The 22,113-nt window shown below is 47.7% G+C and overlaps 1 protein-coding gene across 1 annotated transcript in view; it reads left to right on the top strand.

Annotated features, from left to right (window-relative positions):
• The window catches only part of LOC125714692 (afadin-like), a 79,944-nt gene extending 58,191 nt beyond the window's left edge, over positions 1-21,753 (top strand). Inside the window, 12 exon segments of the mRNA XM_048985537.1 lie at positions 6,407-6,472; positions 6,701-6,774; positions 7,385-7,503; positions 7,826-8,023; positions 8,107-8,198; positions 8,472-8,660; positions 8,764-9,885; positions 13,917-14,030; positions 15,908-16,288; positions 16,290-16,440; positions 19,411-19,495; positions 20,146-21,753. Of these exon segments, the coding sequence (XP_048841494.1) occupies positions 6,407-6,472; positions 6,701-6,774; positions 7,385-7,503; positions 7,826-8,023; positions 8,107-8,198; positions 8,472-8,660; positions 8,764-9,885; positions 13,917-14,030; positions 15,908-16,288; positions 16,290-16,440; positions 19,411-19,495; positions 20,146-20,305 (2,751 nt within the window). The 3' untranslated portion in view covers positions 20,306-21,753.
• The last annotated feature ends 360 nt before the right edge of the window (positions 21,754-22,113 follow it).

Here is a 22,113-nt window from a genome sequence, read left to right as displayed (position 1 = left end):
AAGGAGAACAGCCGCTCGCTTAATGAAGTCTACGAACATCTGGAAGTAGTGCGTTTCTCGTATGCCTGCTAGCGTGTACAAGCTGCCGGGGTGTGGGCACCGGCCTTTCATATTCTGCCAGTGTTGTGTTAGTTTTAGGGAGGGACTTTTAATTTATATCAGTATATGTTGCTCAGTTATTTGTTTCTTGCTGTTATGAAAGCAATTAATTTCTTGTCTTTAATTGTCTCTGAACTGCATGAGTTTCGCTTGGCTGTAATGGAGAACCTTCCGGTAGGTTTTCGTTAAAAGACGAAGAAGATGAAGCACGAACAGGCAGGCGAAGGCTTAGCCATTGGACTGACCTGCTCCTGCCTCGGCAAGTTCAGGAAACTGGAAGCTGAGCAGAGCTGCAGAGCTTTCCGGGGACAGGAAGTGTGAGGATGGGGCAGCTGCAGGTCCCAGCGCCTGAACGGCGCGTCCCGCGTCATAGTGCGTCCGCCCTCCGCAGGCATATGATGGGAGCCCTTAAAACCGCAAAGGCAACGATTGCCACGTGGAGTGGACCCTGGTCGCTCTGAGGCACCAGGCTGAGAGACGCGTAGTTCATCCGGAAGTCTTCTGCTGGAAATGATGTTGGTGTAGAGTACCGGTGAACACTCCTGTTATGCAGTGCTGTCAAAGATGTTGACTAGGCATGGGTTAGTAAATAATGACCTGCGTAAAGTGCATGAAATGTGAATTGGTCCGAGTCCGGCTTCGGCAACATAGTCGCAACTCTGTGGGCCCTTGAGCAAGGCCTGTAATCCGCAGTGACCTGGATGCCCGGCAGGTTGCTGCCCTTCACTGTCTAGATAAGATGGGGTAACCGGAAAAAGAATTTAAGTGTCATTAAAAAACAAAAAACTGGCCAAGTAGATGAGTAATGTGAAAATAAGTGCCTGTCACGCTTTGGGTTCCGGCTGGTCAAGCCTTCAGACCTGCATTATAACACTGGCCACCCGGCCACTGTTCAGTGGAAATGATGGTCTGTTGTTGATGGCTTCGGCGTTTTTACTCGCTGCTGCCTCCTGTCTCATACAGCAGAGTGCGGTACAAATGATCTCGTCATATTATGTGAGTTTATTTAACTGACACTAATGTCAAAACCAGCATTGGCAATCCAGCTCATTTATTTACTTGGATGTTTCATGTAGTCCGCATGGAAAAACTTGCTTCAGGGATATATCAGTAGTGCCTGTCCTCGATGCACTTGTGAGGTGAGTCTCTCTCTGAAGTTTAGTTTGCTGCTTATACTGAGGTTTGAGGTTCGTCTGCTAAATGTACATGTGCCGTGCTCAACTCTCAGAACAGAAGTGGGCTCCCTCTCCTGACTTCTGCTTTGTGGGGAAAGTGTCTCCTTCAGGTCCTTTTGGGCCTGTTGATTAGTTCTGGGGACACGTCGGTGTCAGACAACTGCAGGTGACCCTACCCGAGATCTGTGATCGCTCCGCCCGCCCCACCCCATCTGGCTGTAATCACAGGTGTGAAATGTGCCACCCTCTCGAGGATTTTCACAGCCCCCGCCTCGGCGGCCTGCGTACATCGGCGGCGCTTCTTCTCGTCTGTGTAACACATTCAGCTGCAGACTTCCCGCTAATTAGCCAGCCTTTAAATAAATCTGCTACGTCTGCTTCGCGGCCCTCGTTTATTCTCGCAAACATCTGCTGTGTGTTTTAGCGGATGATAAGGGAGACTAAGACTCTGGGACGCCGGTATCCGCTCGTTCCTGTCTAATTAGGGGCCCTCAGCTGCGGTCTGTTTGATGCCGGGCCGGAGCTCAGAGCTGTACAGAGCCAGCCTTTGTGCTGGAAGTCAGCCTGGGGTAAACACCCACAGGAGGAGAACTGGGGACGAGCCTGATTGATAACTTGAGTAAAACGAAAACGTTGCCGGGAAGCTCAACAACCAGGCGAACAAGGCAAGACGAGAGTAACTGAAATCGGATCTCTGGTGTGACCTTCCAAGAACCGAAATTCTGCTGCTGTTTACAGAGTCAGGATTAGCACATATAGTCACATAATGGAGAATTTATTGGATTTGAAGAATTTAAATTACAAGTAGCTGTGTAATGTGAGATGTTCCCATCTTTCAAATGGTTGCTGAGACTGTGTTCCACCTGCCGATCAGATTTGTTTTTACGCGGTTTCTTCCCGCTGTCCAAAGACTTGCCTTGAAAAACCCATTGCTCTGCAGGTTCCACCAGCATCTCCAGCAAAGGGCCGGTGTGTGTGCTGGTTTTTGGGGTAACCCTTAGGTCAGCTGTTCAAACCCAGGTGTGAAGACTCTTCAGCCAATCAGTCGTCTAATTAGCAATCTAATTAGGGGGTTCGCAGCGAAAACCCGTACACACAGCGGCCCTTTCTGGATTAGATTGGCCACTCCTGACTTAGACATTAGTAGCATTAGCATTAGCATTGACGCAGTATATGTGCGGAAAATGCTGAGAAAGCTCAGAGGCTTGGAGCAGAAGCTCGTAGGTAGCTTGCTTTACAACCTATTGCTCTTCAGCACTTCTGGATCTGCTACTTCTTCGGGCTTCACAGTAGTGTAGACGACTGCCTGGAGGAATCAGTAGCAATTAGGGTCCCTGTTAACAGTGCATTGTGATCTCTGCTCTTTGATCCATGATTCCTGGAGTGTATATCTTTTCACTGCTGGTTTCCCTAGCTCGGTTAACCTAGGCCAGTAGGCACATTCTAGTCCCACCCACATACACCCCCCCCAATCCCATCAAACTATGCTGTGAATGCTTTTATTATTATTTTTTTAACATTTAATAATATGACAGATGGTCAGATAGCAGCAGGTTTACCTTTAATCGCTCTGCCTGCCTTTGTGCCTTTGATTTCTCGGGTAAAACCATAGGTCTGCTGACGGTTTATGTTTAATAGCTTGCAGCTCTTAGTTTTTAATGCGCTTGCTGGCAGCCGTGCTGTATAATTTACAATTAAAAAAATTACGTACAGAAAGATGCCTCGAGTACTCGCCTGAGGTTCGTTATATTACTCATTTTTGCTGATATTTCTGAATGTATCTGCTTTAATTTTCTCAGTTTGATACTTGATCACTGTTGTATGATAGGATTTGGGTTATGGGGTTCAGCTCCGTTGGCCATCTGACTGTAACATTAGCATTTTTAGTCTTTTTGATTCAGGTTTGGATAAATTCAGTCTGTTTCATCGAGGTTTGTTGCTCATTCTTTGACCCAGAGTAGTTGAAGGAAAACTTGCCTGCGTGTTTTTCAGTGCTCTGTGATTTGCTGAGTAAACAGGTGCTAAAAGGTCTCCATCATGGAACGCTGCAGAATTTCTCTCTGAAGCACCGGAGGTGCATCCTTCTGCAGCTGGGCATGTCCCGCCCTCGCCGCTCACTGCATGTAACTCTGTGGCCAGCCATCAGCCCCAGTCCTGTAACTAGAGCCATCCCTCCTCCTAGTTAGCCACTCTGACCTGGGCCATTGTCTCCCCCCCACTCAGCGCATATGGCACCTGCTACCGTGGGTCAGTGAGACGTCTCACCAGTTCAGGTTACTCCAAAGCAAAGGGGTGGCCCAACACAGAACCCCCACCCCTACCCCAGTCCTCACACATTCAGCATTCTAAACAAGGGACTGGTCGAGTCTGGTACTCGAAAGGATTTCGTGGTTCGGGATGTCTGGGTTTGGCCTCCAACCAAGCTAAACGCATATTGGTATGTCCTCTCTCGCACTAGGCATGTGTTTCAGCTTGCAGTGGTTTATTTTTTCTTGATTCCTGTTTATCCTGCTGTTTTGGCTACTTGTCTACAGTTCAGTTGCTGCATGGTTGTAGTAAGGTGGCTCTGTTTGCTGGGGCTGTTCAGGTGGGCGGGGCTCTACTTAAAATTGTGACACTGCTGCCCTACGAAGGCAAAACACTACACTGATGCCGAAACGGAGAAAAAAGGGTGTTTTGCCTTTTAGTGTGGATTTTGCAGGCAGTATAATTTTCACACACTTTGTTCTTCAAAAACGAGCAAAGCTGAACTAAAATATTTTGTTACGAGATGAAACGGAGCCGATTTTTGGTATTAGCTGCTGTTTCTGACTGGCCCTACAGGCGGTATGCTTCCCGCAGTCGTCTGTCTGCTTTCTGCTCGTGGCTGATAGTAAAATAATAATGAATGATGTTCCCGCTCTGCTGCTTTGGAGTTTTAATGAAGTTACTTTACTGTACGCCTTTCTGAGCTGACGTGTCCAAAGGCATAGCTTAGCCTGCACTTTGCTCTTCCTTCAGTGTGTCTGTCACACTTTTGGCTGGGCATCGCAGAAGCTGCTCGTCTGCTCTTGATTTTCCTTCTCTGCGTCCTCGTCTGCATGCCGATGCTGAATCATGTCTACATTTAGGTCACCTTTGTCTAGTTTTTCCCCTTTTTGCATTTATTAGCTTCAGGAGGCGCAATTCCTGAAATAATTTTATTTCACAAACTGTTTTTTTTTTGGTTTTTGAGGGAACCTATTTTATCAGTGTGTTTTGCATTTTTAAGCATTTCAAGGGCCAGTCTTTCTGCTTAAGCTCTGGTTAAACTGCTGGGGGGTGGGGGATGGCTGTCTTGAAGCCATGTAGGCCCAGGAAAGAAAAGAGCCTTGTCTTTCTCAGGCCGATTCAGTTACACACTGGGACTCTGTGGTCCACAGCTTTCATCCGAGTGTCACTTGCGCCGTGAGCACGGTGGAGACCTCGGGGTAGGCTTTTCATGAGTCGAGATGCTCCGAGACACCCCCCCCCCCCCTATTTCCCTGCATGTCTCTTTCGCTCTGTTCACTTTTCTTCCTGAAGGCTGTCCTCCCATATGTAGGTAGATGGGGGGGGGGGTAGGCAGCTGAGTCAGGCAGAGTCGTGGCAGCTTTGTGGGATCAGATGCTCTGCCTGTCAGTGGCAGGATCAGAGACCTTGAGCGGATTGTCAGACAGCAGGCCTGCGTCTAAACAGCCCTCAACTCTTGTGTAAACTAAGCCGTCGGCAGCAAACCATCACGCGTGACTCGGGCCGTTTACAGTGCTGCTCGCGTGCATGCAGAGCCGTCGCCCGTGTGCTCCTCAGCTACAGCTGGGTCTCCTTTCAGCAAATTTGACTCATTTGTTTTTAACGGTATGCGACGAAACGCCCGCGCTGCGGCCGGGGAACCGGGGCAGTAAATAACGTGCACTTCCTGTGGACTCGCATGCAAAAGCCTGCTAAACACAAGGGAACTGTAAAATCATAAAGCACTGACTTCAAGTCAGGATCTCGCTGGCCTGTTTGATGGTGACGCTTCTGCATTCCGTCCACATCGTCACGACGACCGGCCTGCAACCCTGCTTTCCTTCACCCCCATCATCACACAGTCTCCTTTGCATCCTCCAAAGACGCATTCCTTTTCCCTCCCTGGTTTTTGGAGACAGAAAATTAAACTGCAGAAAGAGTAGTGCACTTAGATTTTGTTTTGAGAGTGGTGGGAAGGATGTGAACTAAACATAGAAGGGACAGTTTCTACAACCTGTATCTGTTTCTGAAGATATTAGATACCTCTCCTCCACCATGCATTATGTTCTTTTTATTTAATACACATAATAGAATAAGGTTTGATTTGATAAAGAATTCCCTCCTTTGCTTTCCTTGGAGTTGGTCATCTTTGTCCAGCTTGCACATCAATAACAAATCAGGTGGTTTTTCTTAGGAATACAGTGATACTAGATATTGATACGTTATTTGCTTTAGGGGAAGCCAGATGTTTCAGGTGTCTGGGGCTGGCCGACTCTCCATATCTATACCTTTTACTAAATAGATAAATACTAAATATCGTCCCGCCTACCCGAAGTCTGTGGTAATTCAGCTACTTCTCTGCCTTATTGAACATGATATTTCCCAAATATTGTGGCTGGCATTGTTCTGGGGTTCTTGTTTTGCTTCGGTTTAGCTCCCTCCCTGGAAACTTTTCGCAGTTTGGTGGCAGATGGAAGGAGGCGGGGGGCCGATTAGCTACATATGTGTGTCGCACCCGCTTAGGGTCAAAACGAATGCGTTCAGTGGATGAAAATAGGATTGTTTCTCGCACAAAGGTACGACAGGCAAGATGTTTGCCTAGGGAGTGAGGGTAGGGCTGTCGCTGTGTGTGCGTGTGAAGAAAACAGAGTAAAGCCCCCTACTGGTGTGTCTTCCTCTGCCTTCATCATTCTCTGATTAACACCGGAGTCCTTTGTTTTCACCACCTTGTCAGCCATGTGCTGAAGCTCCACAGTGGCCGCCCTGTTCTGTTTTGTGTCTAAACATTGCGCGTGTGGCCATTTATCTCAGAGGACCTTCTCTCCAGCGCGATGCACAGAGGCGCCTCATCCCCTCATTTAGCTTGTTTTTGGGAACCCTAACGACTCCCTGCTCTCTCTCAGGGTGCTGGACAGGACAAGCTTGGGATTTACATCAAGTCTGTTGTCAAAGGAGGAGCAGCGGATGTGGTGAGTGGAAGAGGATCAGTCTTTTTTTTCTTTTTTTTAAAGTAATTACAGTTGAGAGCTAGGCCTCAAATGCAGAGAGGAGGAAAACAGTAGAGCACACAAGCAGCTTATTAAATGTCCTCCCATTGTGAAAAGTTAAATCATAGATTTCCTCAGCACAGCCTAGCAACACTGTAACTGCATAAAGGAGACTTTATCAGACCCTGACGTGTGTGTATGTGTATCCAGGATGGTCGGCTGGCAGCAGGAGACCAGTTGCTCAGCGTGGACGGACGCAGCCTGGTAGGACTCTCACAAGAAAGGTAACCTCCACCAGTATGTCTCTGAGGAGTGAAATCATAACCTTTGTCTGTGTGTAGGAGCTGGGACAGATCATTACTGCTCCATTTAACAAGCTTGATGGCATGATTGTGTCATAGTGAAACACAAGATAAGCAGGTTAAGTGTAAAATATCTGCACCTTTTAATTATTGATACTGAATATTAATACAGTCATTTATGACTGTTAGTCAAGGCTGGGAAGTGTTAAATTGGCAAATAAACTTTTATAGCTGAGACTGTGGAATCTGTGGTTAAAACAGTTAACTTGAGGAAAAATATATATATTTCCATTTAAAATATTTTATTGTGCCATGGAGAATCCTGTGTGCAGATTTGACTTTGTGCGGCCTGCTTACATCCTCATTGCTTAATGTCTTTCATTTGGGGAGTAATTTGTGAGAAAGTGTGCGAGCAAGGGCCTGTGTGCTGTTTTTGGGGCGCTATTAATGTAGTGAATGTTTGAGGCCAACAGGGGCCCCCCAAACCTCCGGCACCTCTCTCAAATGCATGGTTTAGTCATGGTGAACACAACTAGGGGCTTATATATGGGTCACATGCTTTGTGAAAATGTGTGTGGACTCTCCCTTCCAGGGCGGCAGAGCTGATGACACGGACTGGCTCGGTTGTGACGCTGGAGGTGGCCAAGCAAGGCGCCATATACCATGGCCTGGCAACGCTGCTGAACCAGCCCTCTCCCTTGATGCCGAGGGGTGAGCAAGTCTTTAAATGGGGAAGCATTGTACCTCCTTTTAAAGGTAGTGTGAGGGGCTGAAAGTTCACCAGGGAGTTTCTTCTGGTCTTTTAGGAGCCAGGTTTACAGCTTCCATAAATAGAGCTTCCAAATGATGTCGTGTTTTGGCTGTTCTGCTACAATAGACACCCATAATTTATCAGCTGTAGCCAGTAAGCACGGCAAACCCCTGCTCTACCAGCACCGAAATCATTGCAGACTATTTGTGGAAATGAACTCCTTATTGTGTACAGATTAAGGTTTTTTTATTATTATTTACGTAGACTGCCCATCCCTTTCAGCTTCAGACCGCAGCCGTGACAAAGGAAAGAACAGACCAAAGAGTGAGGGCTTCGAGCTTTACAGCAACTCCGTGCAGAACGGCTCCCCCGAAAGCCCGCAGGGGGCGTGGGACTCCTACCCCGAGCCAAAGAAGATGGGTGGTGAGGAGCGCCTGCTGAAGAACCGGATGGACCACCGTTCCAGCCCCAACGTGGCGAGTAAGAGCAGTGGCGATCCTGGTGGCGGGTTGGTGAGAGCTTGTCTTCGCCAGCATGCAAATCCCACTGTCTGCTCTCCACAGATCAGGCTCAGAGTCCGGCTGGGAAGCCTACGTACCCAGGGGGACCCGGGACCAAGATCACCTCCGTCTCCACAGGCAACCTGTGTGCCGACGTGAGTATTCAGGGCATGCAGACGCGCAGAGCCTTTCTGCACACAGTTCCGGCTCTTTGACCTCAGACCCATTTAATGTAGGAAACGAGGCTGTCCTCTTTCCCATGGGCGCCCTCTTTTGGTGAGCCTTTAAATACCATCTGCAGCATTTAAGCCGTGTGTCTGTCATGTTCTCTCTCTCTCATAAATACCAAGCATCCGCATGCCATCGTGCGTGAGCTTCCCAAATCAGCTGTTTTTTTAAGCTGTTGGAACACCCTGCTCTCTCCCCAGGATGAGCCGTCCCCCCCCCATCCAGAAGCCTACCCCATCCCCACTCAGACCTACCCCAGAGAGTACTTCACCTTCCCGGCCTCCAAATCTCAGGATAGGATGGGCCCAGCACCAGGGCAGTCATGGCCAAACTCGGAGGACAGACCCCCCGGGAACATGGAGGAACACCTTCCCAGCCATGCCTTGCAGGTAGAGAACACGGCCCAGGTCGCCTGTCTTGCGCTGTCACATATCAGCATTTGGTGGCGGTATCACTTTGCCTCTAACCTCTGTGCCACTGTCGGCCCTGTAGTGGTCGACACGCTCGCAGGAGGAGCTGCGTGACGAGCGGGGGGGCTACCCCCTTGACCGGCTGCGGCCTGATGACCTCATGCACATGCAGCAGCATCGCGACGCCGATTACGGGAGGGAGCGCGGCAGCGGGGAACCCTGGAACCACCAGATGTCCTCCTCTGTGGAGTCCAGCACCTCCAGCCAGGAGCACCTGAACTACTCCTCCTCCTCAAAGAACCAGGCCAACCATAAGAGTGGTCCGGGCCGCTGGAAGACCCCGATAGTGCCCCACTCTGGTCCCGTGGGGGTGTCACACCCGTCTCGCTCAGACCTCCCCCCGCCGCCCCCTCCACCCCCCGTGCACTACACGGCCGAATTCGACTCCCAGTCAGACCTCCCTCTCCCTCCCCCACCGGTCAGCGGTCCGCAGCAGCAGGTGGCGCCCACCACAGCCACCGCAGACCGCAAGAAACGTGAGGAGCAGCAGCGCTGGTATGAGAAGGAGAAGGCACGGCTGGAGGAGGAGCGGGAGAGGAGGCGGCGAGAGCAGGAGAGGAAGCTGGGCCAGATTCGCACCGTGCCGGGGACCCTGCCCCACAACAGCCAGCACGGCCCCATGCCCCCTACCCCACAGCACCAGCTGCCCCCCCCGCAGGTGCCCCTGTCCATGCAGATGCAGCCCGTACCACCTCAGCAGCTGAATAGACCTGAGAAACCAGCCAGCCTGCCCCGGCCACCGCCGCCCCCGCAGGACACGGTGATCCGCGAGCTGCTGCCCCAGCAGCAGCCGCGCACCATCGAGCGTCGCGACCTCCAGTACATCACCATCAGCAAGGAGGAGCTCTCCTCCAGCGACAGCCTCTCGCCGGACCCCTGGAAGCGGGATGCCCGCGAGAAGCTGGAGAAGCAGCAGCAGCTGCATATCGTGGATCTGCTGGACAAGGAGATCCAGGAGCTGCAGGCCAAGCCAGAGCGCACGGCCGAGGAGAGCGACCGGCTCCGCAAGCTCATGCTGGAGTGGCAGTTCCAGAAGCGGCTACAAGAGTCAAAGCAAAGCGAGGAGGATGAGGAAGAGGAGGATGACGAGGAGGTGGACACCATGATGATCATGCAGCGCTTGGAGGCTGAGAAGAGAGCCAGGGTGAGCTTATCTGGGGCTGTGGGGTCGCGTGGGTCTGCAGGTATGGAGCGGGCTGGCCGGCGTTACAGCACATGGTAGAAACGGTAACAGACGAGGCTGGGGAGTGAGCGGGGGAGGCTCTGTGAGGGGAATGTGTCACGTTTGTGTGGAGGCAAATCGCAACTTTCTGGGCGGCGAGCAGGGGCCCAGTATCCCCATGCTCATCCCTCAGAACGGCCCCAGTGAGTGTTCTGCATCGCGCACATGCCCATATCATCGCTTTTGCTATGCCGAAACGCTGGTATTGGCTGCATATCGTGTCCTATGGCAAGAAACCTAGGCTGGTGTACGAAGTGGGATGTGGTGCCTTGACATCAGAAAGTGCAAATCCATCCCCTTTATTCATCTTCCTGCATTTCGCGAGATCCCCCTGGGAGAATGTGAAGCCCCTTTATCTGATCTGATCTAGTGAATCTCAGTTGTCTCATCCTTAATGTAACAAACAGTGTGGTTTGTGTTTTGTCATATGTGCCACAGGCGTATTGCTCTCTCGACTGATGTCTGATCGTGCTCCATTGCTCTTGCTTTTATCTGAGGGGCCCTTTATCGTCAGCTGGTATGTGTGGCTTTGCTTGTGTAGCCAATGAAGTCCCCTCCTTGTCCAGTTAAGCACAAACCACACTCTAGACAGTGTCCCTTTGCTCCTTTTTGTTTTATTTATTTATTTGTTTTGCAGTGTCGTGCTGAATATGGTGGCCTGGCAGGCCCAAAAATATTCAGGCCAGTGTCAGTGCATGTACTCTGCATATCAGTTTTTCATCAAACGAGTAGAAAAATTTTGGTCAAGGCTTACCTGCTAGCCTACAGATCACCTGGTAAAGATAACATCGAATCTATTGCATTAGATGTTTGTAGACTGATTAGCAGAGCTAAATATGGAGCCACAAACAGTCTCTTGTCACATTTATGGGTTGGTAGCCTGGTTTTGGTTAATTATTAAACCCAAGCATGAATATGGGAAGCATAGCATATTCTGGCAACTCGCATGCCATTGTACCATTCTACAATGACGGAAGGGTCGATGACGTTCGTCAGTGCATGGGTATTTCCTCCTGGTCAGTGTGTCACACCATAATCACAAAGTGGGTTTAGGGGTGGGGCTGGACTGGGGATGGGGGGCTGCAGGGGCATCAGTGCTATGAGCTTGAAGGTTCTCAGACACTTACCTCAGTCTGAGAACTTCCAGGTCATGGTCGCACGCATGAAGCTCTTTGGGACCAGCAGCTGTCCCGCAAATGCCGTTAATTGCTGAGGCAAGTTTGCCCTACATGCGTGTGTGTCATGGGAGGAGGGCAGCTCGTCTGGGTGGGTAAACGGGTGCATGGTGGAGGACTGCTCATTTGATGTGTAACATAAACACAGGAGTAGCAGATAAGGAAGGAGGGACATAGGTCTGTTATGACTGCTCATGGTTTAGGTTTGCCTGAATCTGGTCGGAGCTAGTCTCCCCTATTTTCGTGGTGCTGGTTCACATGGCACCATCTACCTGTCCGTCAAAGTACTGCAGGTCTGTTTTTATTTTTGGCTTTACAGTACATTCGACATGGGGAGTGATCTAGATGCTAATTGATATTTAAATGACGATCTTCCTGAAGTATTCATTTATGATTGACAGTTACTCCAAAGAGAGCTCTGTCAGTAACGTGCACTGCTGCAGATGTGAATACAGTCAGCTTTCCTTAGTAGACACTGGTTTCATGCTCTGATATGCCAAAGCGTTTCAGAGGTCACGGCCCTTCAGTTATTCAACGAGAAAATGTTGTTTTTGCTCCAGAAGTGGGTTTCTGAGGCGATGTGGAAATTCCTCATAAAACCTCATGTGTTGCTCCACTTCTCTGTGACCGATTGCGAAGTGGACGGGGGCTTCACCCCTCTGATCAGTCTCGTACTGGTGAGGAATGTTCTTGGCTTCAGATCACTGCGTCCGGCCTGGCAATTTTTTTCACTTTTATCTTCTTTTCCCTCTTTTTTTATTGCTTTCTTTTCGTTTGTTTAATTTCTCTCTCCATGCCGCAGACCGCTGTCCCAGCGATCTCAGTTCTAGAATTGGTATGTTGCTTACCCCCCACCCCCCAAATGAAATCTCTTCCATTCCCTATGTCCATCCACTCATCCACCCCTCATTGATCTGGGTGGGTCATCTATGTCTTGGGGTTGGGGGGGGCGGAGCTCAGGGGGGCTGGGTTTCTGTCCAGACAACCATATATAATTACATTCTCAGAGACTTTCTTCTCTGCAAAGCTGCTGCTTTGGGAATCCTGTTTAAAATAAGCCTGCATTCTACATTTTAAGGCATCATTCCCAGAGATTAATCAGTATTTTTGGGAGATCCACCTGACAGATCACTGCACACGAGTCTCCATGTGTGAACACCATCATGTGCATGCCTGGAGGGGTGGGAGGTAGTCGTCATCGTGCTGTGCGTGCTCCACCTGCCCAGCTGTGTGGTGTTTTGTGTATCTGTGTGTGAGACGAGCAGTGCTTGGTGCTTGGTCCACATTGCCACACTCAGCTCCAGTATGCTCTTGAGGGCTCATTCTCAGCCAAAGATCATATCTGTATTGCTATTTAGACCTCTGTCTTCTGCTGGGGAGGAATTTAAAGCCCCTCCAACCATTTATTTGCTGCAAGAAATTTGGTGGGGGTTTTTTTTCTTTTCTTTTTTTTTTTTGATGTTTGGTTTATTCTGCATAATGTGTAGGTTTTTTAATAAGAGCAACTGATGAGACTCCCATGGAAAAGTGAACAGATTGGAATAGAATAATGATTCTTCATTAATCACCCTGCCGACCCCATCTCGCTCTCCATAAGACACACACATGAAAGTGAGAGCAAGCTTGGGGGGTAGCAGCACAGGGCCAGCCAGCCAGCAGGCAGGCAGCACCTTGCTCAGGGGCCCACGGACATATTTTCTGTCAAGGCTCGAACCGTTGACCTTCCAATCAGAGGCACAGCAGCTTAGGCCGATGGGAGAATACTGTAAGGAGAAATACTACCATCTTGGTTGGATTTTGTCAGGGACCATGTTTGCTGCATATATAGTCACATTTTTAAAAACATATATTAGTACAAATCATTTAGTTTAACAGCCCATGGTGTGCATGGTAATGCAGCAGCATTTATATATGTAATGAATTTATTCGAAGGCGTCATCACCCAGTGCCCCCGTGTGACAGGGAGCCTGGCGTCAAGGGGCTGCCCCAAGATCCACACTCAGTAGTGTAATGGCGATCTTCCTGGACGTTAATGCGCCGCTGCTTCTGCTCTGCCTGGCCGCCGTGGTGATGGTGTTGGTGGCAGTGGTGGTCATGGTTGTGTGTTCATTGTTGCATGGTCGCATTCATCCGCATGTCTAGTCGTCAGTCTGCGCCCAACTGCCGTGCACACTGCCTTCCTCTTTCAGGTACCATTGGCAAACCGGCCCCAAGAGCTTCAGGTTAGCTAGGGTGCCTTTCCTCGGGCAGTGCAGCCTTCGGGTGAAGTCTCCTGTTTGGCGCAGTGTATGTTCCCATACACCTGCTTTGCCACAGTGAAGCTCTGAGCCACGTCTCTGTACATTTCTGAGACTCAGCATAGACAATTTCAACACAAGCTGTTCTTTAGTCAATGGCTGCACTGCACTAATATATGCCACAAAAGCCAGAATCAGATTTTCATTTGAAATATGGTAAAATTCAACATTAATAAAAATGTATGAGATACATGCATACTTCATAGTTTTGAAACCTATATTTCTTTTGAATAATGCACTTAGAGTCTACTAAGGTAGTTGTGTTTTTATATATGTATAAAAAGCAGCTACAGTTTGCAGTGTGATAAGCCACTGCTTTCTGGAACGCTTAAATTATTGCGTGTAAAGTCATGAGTAGTTCATCAATCCTCAAACATCTTTTGATGTACCAATATTTGAATAATAAATATCGCGCAGCACTGGCGATCTGCGTTAGTAGCTTGATCAGTCCTAAAGCTCCTGTTTCTGTGCACCTGGTCAGCTTCAGGACGAGGAGCGCCGTAGGAAGCAGCAGCTGGAGGAGATCCGCAAACGCGAGGCTGAGGAGCGAGCCAAGCAGGAGGAGGAGAGGCGCTGGAGAGAAACCGAGGAGAAGGTACGGGGGTTGTCGCTGCACAGTGACCGTCATAGCTAAAGTTAACAGGTAATACTAAGAGTAACGTACAAAGTACAAAATGGAATGAAACTCCTGAAGACTGACAGTGTTCTTGTTGAAGAATTTGGTAGGTATTTTCTGTTCCCATTAAAGGTAAAACAATAGAATTGTCCAAAAGGTGTAAGGGCTGGGCGATAGGACAATATTATCGGTAATGGATGATATCAGACATTTCCCCCGTTGTCAATATTTGGCAGTGACTAACCAGCGATTATCGCCTTCGTCAGGGAAATGGGCATAGGGTTAGGGTTACACACAAAGCCAAGGATGTATGATTCGGCCTTCAGTTCAGCTTTCTAGCCCATGTACACAGCTAGAAAAAATGCATGGCTGTTACAACGTTACAAGTATTGCCTGTTGCAGTAATAGTTGGTTTGTCATTCTTGTAACACTGCAATGTTGTCACATGGCCAGCCTCTTAACTTCAATGTAAAGCTGTCACTTGGTGTGTTTGAGGTTTTTGTTTTTTTGTTTCATTGATTTATTTTATTGTTCTATTTTTTTTCTTCTTCTTTTTTTTTTTTTAAAGATATCGCCCAGTCCTAAGGTATACCATATAGGACCAAAAAGGATGTCTTGTCCTCACAGCTAGAAGATGCTGCTCCTGAAAATAGCCGATTAGACATGCATTGAAATTTTTCTATTTTGACAGTGGATAATCTCGGAGCAAACTCATGCCTGAGTTTGAGGCAACTGTTTGTCTGTTGTGTCCATTGACATTGAGCTTTTTCAAGGTTTTTGCCGCAGAAGTAAAGACTTCATAATAAGGATTTGTCAGTACACTCACGATGATCATGATAGTGTCAACAGTAAAGTTTGCTTTTGTAAAAGTGAAAGATTACAAAACCAACCTAACTGTTGTCAGAATGGATTGGTTCGTAAAATATGTTCAGTATATCTGACAGAAAACGTCAATGGGTTACTGAAAAGTAAATTGTTTTGCCTGTCAAATGAACGGCTGTAGGATTTGAGTGTTGCCTGTCTTATTACAGTTTGTGTAATATTGAATTAACAGTGGTCTGAATGCACCGATTTTTCTTGCATGAAATCTTCCATTTGAGGTTAATTTTCTTACTGTAGCTGTTGAGCTGTTCCTTTAGTCATTTTCAGGCCACTGGTAATTTGAATCCCTGTACAACCTCGAATTGCATGTCTTCACCATGGGTCCTGCTCCTTGCGCCCTTCTTCCCGGAAAGCATGGGCATCCCTCTGTGTTGTTCGGGTCTTCCCAGGAAATGAACTCGTTCCCATATTGTTGGGGAAAGCCATTGTCATCCCACCCGGCATTGCTTTGGACCGCTGTTGAGAATGCCCACCCTCATAGTGGCTTGTGGAGTTCATTCCAGAGCTCAGCCGCCCATTGGTTGTTCCCTCTGCCGACCCCCTAACCTCCAACCCCCCCCCCCCCCTCATTTTTTCCGTTGATGACATACCCCACACACCCCACACACAAACGCAGAACCAAGAGGAGTTTGTGTGCAAAGACCAGAGCAAAAGCGTGAACGTAAGCCACACCTGGAGTCCCCAACCCATGTAGCCAAACCGTCACCCCAGCCAACCGTACAGTCTGGCTCTGGCCCGTCTCACTTATCTGGTGGAATATATGAAACCTTGTGGCAGTTAGGAGCAGACGTGGCCGGTTACTCCCCCAGCCTTCCGCAGGCCTCCGCCCTCAGATGGGGAATGGGCGGGGCATCCCACTGCCCCTCTCTCACGCACACGACCACCCGTGCCGTAGCCAGGGGGCACGGCACAGGGCAGCATAGGCCGCACTAACCGGCTCTTCCCATTCCCTTTCCCCCTCCCACCCACCCCAGAGGAGGCAGGAGGAGGAGTACTACACACGCCTGGAGGCGGAGCGGCGCCGGCAGCACGAGGAGGCCGAGCGCAAGCTGTTGACGCCGGACGAGCCCGGTCTGTACAGACCTCCCCTCCCCCGGGACTACCAGCCCCCCGCTCCCGCAACCCCTTCCACTAACGCCCCTCCGCCCCCGCCTCAGAGAAACACCTCGTACCTCAAAACCCAGGTCGTCTCCCCCGACACCTTGTACACTGCCAAGTTTGTCTCGTACAATGATGAGGATGAGGAGGAGGAGGAGGAAGACTCAGGCGTAGCAGGTCAGGTTAAGCTCTCCGCCACCCGGAAGTCCTATGGCGACCTCCCCCCCGCGCCCAAGCCGCAGCCTCCGCCGCCCGCAGCGCAAGCCCCGCCCGCTCTCCGATGGGATCTTTCTGTCCAGCTCATTCCAGCTGCCCGCCGCCGCCAATGCCAACAGTACTGTGTCCAAGGCAGGGCTGCCCCCTCCCCCTCCCGCCAAACCCGGCCTCGTCCCATCAGGCATCTCTAAAGGTAGACAGACAGGAGGGAGCTCCTCCCACACGCCTCCCCCTCGGCTCTTTCCTTTCATTCGTTATGTTTTTGTGGAGTTTTTTTTTTGTGTTCCTGTTTTTGTTTGTGGAGAGCAGTTCTCCATATTTTCCTGCCCTCCCCTTCCTGTCCAAAATCTAGTTGATCCGTAGCTGTAGCCAATCAGCTTGTGATTAGCTTCTCCCATTTCATTTTTTTTTCCCATTTCTTTGCCTTGATTCTACCCCCCCCCCCCCCAATTCAATCCACTAGTGAGTAGATTCCGTTTTGATGATTTTTTTCCCCCACTCTGTCCATAAATTCCCCCTGTCCTGACCAATTCCCTTTCCACCGATCATCTTTGTGAGTAAAAGCAATCGATACACCGTGATTCCATTGCGCTCCCGATCAAATCAGAGTACTGTTGGTGTTGACGCCCGTCCATGTTTGTTTGGTTTCGCTTTGGGGTTGGCATCCACCTCAGCAGCCGGTTGGTCATGTCTGCTCCGGTTGGGGTGGTCCAAGCAGCAGATCTCACTTGGCAACGGGGATCAGATCTGACGGATGGGGGCATTTCTTTTGTCCCTGGCTGTTTAAAGGCCTGCATACTTCACCAAGAGAGCAGAATATTTATTCCTCAGTGGGGAACCTTATGCACAGCTGTAATTTTACACTTGAGTGAGAGAAGCCATTTATCCAGCAACATACTTATGGCGCATTTTAGCGATAATAACTAGCTGATACCATGGAAAACGTAGCAGCTGCCTTAGTGAATCATCTCACCCACAATTCTGAGTTTGAGTACATTTTAATTTCATTTTAATGGGGGGGTAAATAATGAACCTTTGAATAATAGAATTTTTTTTTTGTAGTTTCACTTAAATTCACACCATTCCAACTGAAGACTTTTCTACAGTCTTTTTCGATTTACCATTGAAATGTTGCATCTAAAAAAAAAATTGCATCCAATTTTTGAATTTGAATGCTACTACAGTGTAAAAATAAATGCGTGTGTAGATGTTCTACTATGATACTGTATTTTAGTCAATGCAGCAGGTGTAGGTAGTTTTACAGCCTTTAATTTTTTTTCTTTAAACAGCCATGGACAAGAATGCCAGTAATGCGGCCAGGCCTGGCAGGCCCAAATGTGCGATGCCCTGCTTCTCGCCTTGCATGTAGCACCCACACAAAGCTCTGCGGTCTTCCTTTGTTCTGGGTCGCGTGCGCATTGGCTTTGGGCTCGCCGTGATCTGCGCCGCATTCGTCGATCCAGTTGAGGGACAAAATCACTAACCCCGCTCTCCCGCATCGTCCAAACTGCGCAGAAACACCCGCTTCCCCCCCCCCCCCCCGCTCCCTCCTGCTGAAAGAGCTGGCTTCAATCAGCCCAATATCCATTGCTGTTTACTGCCTCTGCTTTGCCTCTTTCTCCTCCTTTTGGAATCCATGTGTTCCCACCTCTTTCTCAGCTGCCACAGGCGGAGATCCCGTCCGGACACCAAGCTTATGCTGCTGGCCCCTACAAGCATCTTAGCTTTGCAAATATGGACATATTCTTTCACTTTTTGACGGCATAGGAAGTTCAGCCAGTAGTGTCGAGGTTGGGTACGTTGACGTGGAAAGGCAGCATAGGTCTCTGGTGTCCTGTCACTCCTCTGTGGATTTGTGTGTGTGTGTGCGCGAGTCTCTGTGTGTCTTCTGTACTGTGCAGGAGCCTGTGTAAGTGGCCTTACCGGGCCCTGCAGTCATTCAGGTGACCCTCTCACCTGAAGCCCCTGCATAATGTATAAATAGGTCAGTCCGCTGGTCTGGTCAAGGTGAAAGATTAGGGGTGGGACGGCGGTGACTGTTACCAAGACTGACCCAAAGGTCTGTGTGCCCTTCATATGGGACAGCAGCTATGTATTTGTTCCTTTCCACCGTAAAATTATCGGGGCTGAATGGAGACAGTTAGTAGACAGTTAGTATAAGGCCAGCATGCTGGCTTGTCTCCCTGTTTTGAGGGAATTCAGGAATTCATTATAAAGTAGCAGAGCAGATCTTTGACTGACAGGCAAGCCTTAATGTAATACCCCAACATCCAGTTCACTGTTTGGTCTCATTTTCATTTGGTGTTCCAGAAATACTTGACCAGCCCCAGTGGATTTCTGTGTGTGTGTGTGTGTGTGTGTACATATATATATCATGATTAGTCACACAGGTCCATGTGTTTGTCTCCTCTCTGCCTCCATTTCACTGTTATGGTAGTAGAAATGGGTTATGGGACTGAGTCTCATTACATTTGTACCTGGCTTCACCTGAGAGGGCTCCTTCCGTGAAGTTCACTCTTCACAAACACATGGCTGTGTGGCTTTCTGAGGAGTAAAGGTGGAGGACCAGTGAACCACTCGGTCCAGAACATAATATATCAAGCAGACTCTCAAATGAGAAGTCATGTGTCATTGGTTTAGAAACAACCGTAAATCTGACCTTTGACCTCCACCTTTGATCCCACCTGCCAGTTCTGTCCTGCTTCAGACTGGCAAAGGAATGCCTGAGATCCATGCGGTGTGATGTGATCTAGTCCTAAACAGTGTGTCCCACAGCAGTGTAACTTGTGTGACTGGAGACCAGTTGAGTTGCTGGGTGCTGCTTGAGGCTGTTGCACGATGAAGCCAAAAAGTATAATGCATCCTCCGTCCATTTGACTGAGATGGATAATATGAACGTATTAGAAAACTGGTCTACTGCTTTTTATAGGAAAAACATAAGGTGACTCAGATGGAAGCTTGTAGTTCTGAGGTATGAGTGGTGTTAACCTATGACAGTACACCCAATTTACCTAGGAATAAAGCCTGACTTCTATGTACCCAGCAACTCTTACTGCCAGTCAGATATCTGACACTGAATGGTCTGGGCTCGTAAGCCATCGAGCAGCTTGATGATGGTCACTTAATGTCGATCGTACCATATCTATTTCTGATGTGAAAACAGGATTTAATTCGTACACTGGAAACGCAGCAGGGGTTGTAGGATCAAATGAAGTTTACAAGGACCCGCGAGAGAAGTGGTTGAAAGGGTAAGTGTCAAACCTTGGCCTCGTTCTTCACACAGGGGTCTCAAATCCACATTTCTGATGGCATTGGTAGGGATGCACCAATTGCCATTTCTTCCAGACTGATAACGAGTACCGATGCTCACGGTCTGGTACTCATTATAGGGATTACCGATAACTTTGAAATTCTCATCCAAGCAGCACCAAGCATGGCACTTTTTTTTTCTGCCTTAAAAAAAGTGAAAGCCTTGGGGGGGTGGGGGGGGATACTATATACAGATGATCAGCTAAACAACCCGTGTTAAGCTACCTTGGGGGTGGGGGAAAGGCTGACCATAGCACTGCTGATCGTTGTTTAGTTTCTGTGGAAAATGATGGATCAGCGGGTTAATTACGATTGTTTAGGCCGTGCCTGCGCCCCTTCAGCATCTCCACATCATGATGCTGCGTCAGGCAGGGCTGTAGGCCACCCACTGGCCAAGGGAGGGAAACTATTACATCCTGAAAAAATGCCAAGTGAGAAGGTCAACAAAAGCTCTTTGATCATGTAGATTCCATGTTATGTTATGTTATAGAGAATAGATACAGATAGGGCAGGAAACAATGGTATCCCACAGCTATACTTGTGTTAAGTGGATTTTGTTTTTCTTCTGCTACTCATTTTTCTATTCCAGGGGCCCGGAACACGACGGCTTTATGATTGGAGAAGCTCCAGAGAGCCTCACCTTCAAGGAACGCCAGCGCCTCTTCTCCCAGGGAAAGGAAGTTTCTAACAAGGTGAAAGCTTCACGGAAGCTCATGGAGCTGGAGAACGAACTGAACACGAAACAGTAGGGAGTCCTGAGCCTTAGTGTGCTAGTAGGCCACGCCTTGATGGAGCGTTGCAGGAAGAGTTCGTTTTGACCTTTTGTTTTTTTAAATGAATAACTGGACCATCCCATATGATTTAGATATATCATTGCAATAGAAACTATAATATTTTCTCCCTTCCCTCTGACCTATCAAAGATATATTATAATAAAGCACTGTAAAAATGTTTTAATTATATAAAAATGACATTTGAAATCACATGAAGGGGGATATATTTTTGTTTGTAAAATGGTTCTTGGGTTATGTTTGAATTCCTCTTTTCCCCTCATTTTTAATAGCTTACAGTAAAGTGGACTGTTATTTTATGCTCTTGCAGCATTTGTACTTAAACACTTTTAATTTTTGGTATAAAAACAATGCCTGGGCTTAAAGATTTTTTGGTAAAAATTTGCCGCTGGTGATACAGCAGTTACATTGTCCAAGCTGGCCCCACTTCCAGTACATTTGATATTCCTCAGGATACGATTTCAGTTCTGAATCAGGCATTATTCCAGAGGATTCCAGCCCTACATATTTAACTTGCAAAGGAACAAGGTTATGCGATTTTCCTCTCGGATAACACCTGTATGCACGTACTCTGTAAATATCATTTTCAGATGCTCAGTTTTTCTCAAATGCAGTCTCTCCCCCTCTTTAAAAAACATTCAGGCATTAGTTGTATTAATGGATAAGCAAAGATGGCCCTATGAATCTGTTTTTGATGAGAATGTATTTCTGAGTCGAGCAGTCAGTTTTGTGGGGCAGCGTGAGTTAAAGCAGAAGTTACACTTTTTAATGTTTAATAAATTTGCTGTACACCCACATCGGCACTCCCCATCTTTAGATATCTTTTTTTTTTTTTTGAATGTTAAAATACATTCTGGGAATTGTTTTGAGATGAAGGTATCCTTTGCTGGTGGAAGGTGATGGCCAGCTTCAGGGATTGGAAATTAAAATCTAAATACGTTGTAATCTGTACAAAAAAAAAATAAAATTGCACAGCAGGTATTTATTTGAACATTATTTGGTTTTGTTACACAACATTTTGTTTTAAAACACATCAAGATGGGCTGTTTTTTATAGACTGACGAGCACATTACTCTAGTCTAACAGCAGTATTTTTGTCCAGAAATTATGTTAACGTGTGACCTTAACCTAAAACTTAAGTATTCATTTAGAAAGTTTGAACTTCCATATCTACTGTTTTGTTTGTAAATATCTTCCAAAGGACCTAGGACCCGATTTGGCTTTGTCAGTTTGAATAATGCATACGGTAAAAGTGTCAATATATTTTCCGGTTAATGTTCACCGACAATTGTAAATGCATTCACGTTTTCCATTTTAGGTTACAGACAAAACATTTTGATTCATTTTACTGTTTCATGTTAGTCTTTTTGTAAATCATAAATAAATACAGATTTTACAAAAAGGAATTGTGTGTACAGTTTGTCAGACAATCATTTTGATTGAAATCCGTAGGCATGATTTCTTTAAATTCTTAAATTTAAGTCAAGTTGAATGCACACTCTGTCCATCCTTTTCCGCAAGTTCAGACTTCGAAGTTTTTTGGGTTTTTTTTTTGGCTAGCAGCTTCTACTGAAGTGAAGTTAATGCAATTAAATTCTAAGTAGTAATTTCACTGACAAAGCAGTAAGAGAGCGCGTCACCGTGTATAATATTTACAATGCAGATCATTGACATTAGGTCTGTATCACGAGGCTGGTTCGACAAAATCTGGCTTCTGAATTTATAGCTTTTACAAAACCACACAAATGCAATACGCGATTATTGGT

Source organism: Brienomyrus brachyistius, chromosome 19 (genome assembly GCF_023856365.1).
Source record: "Brienomyrus brachyistius isolate T26 chromosome 19, BBRACH_0.4, whole genome shotgun sequence".
Classification (NCBI taxonomy): Eukaryota; Metazoa; Chordata; class Actinopteri; order Osteoglossiformes; family Mormyridae; genus Brienomyrus; species Brienomyrus brachyistius.
The sequence above is the reverse complement of the archived record's forward strand: the minus strand, read 5'-3'. Positions and strand labels throughout refer to the sequence as shown.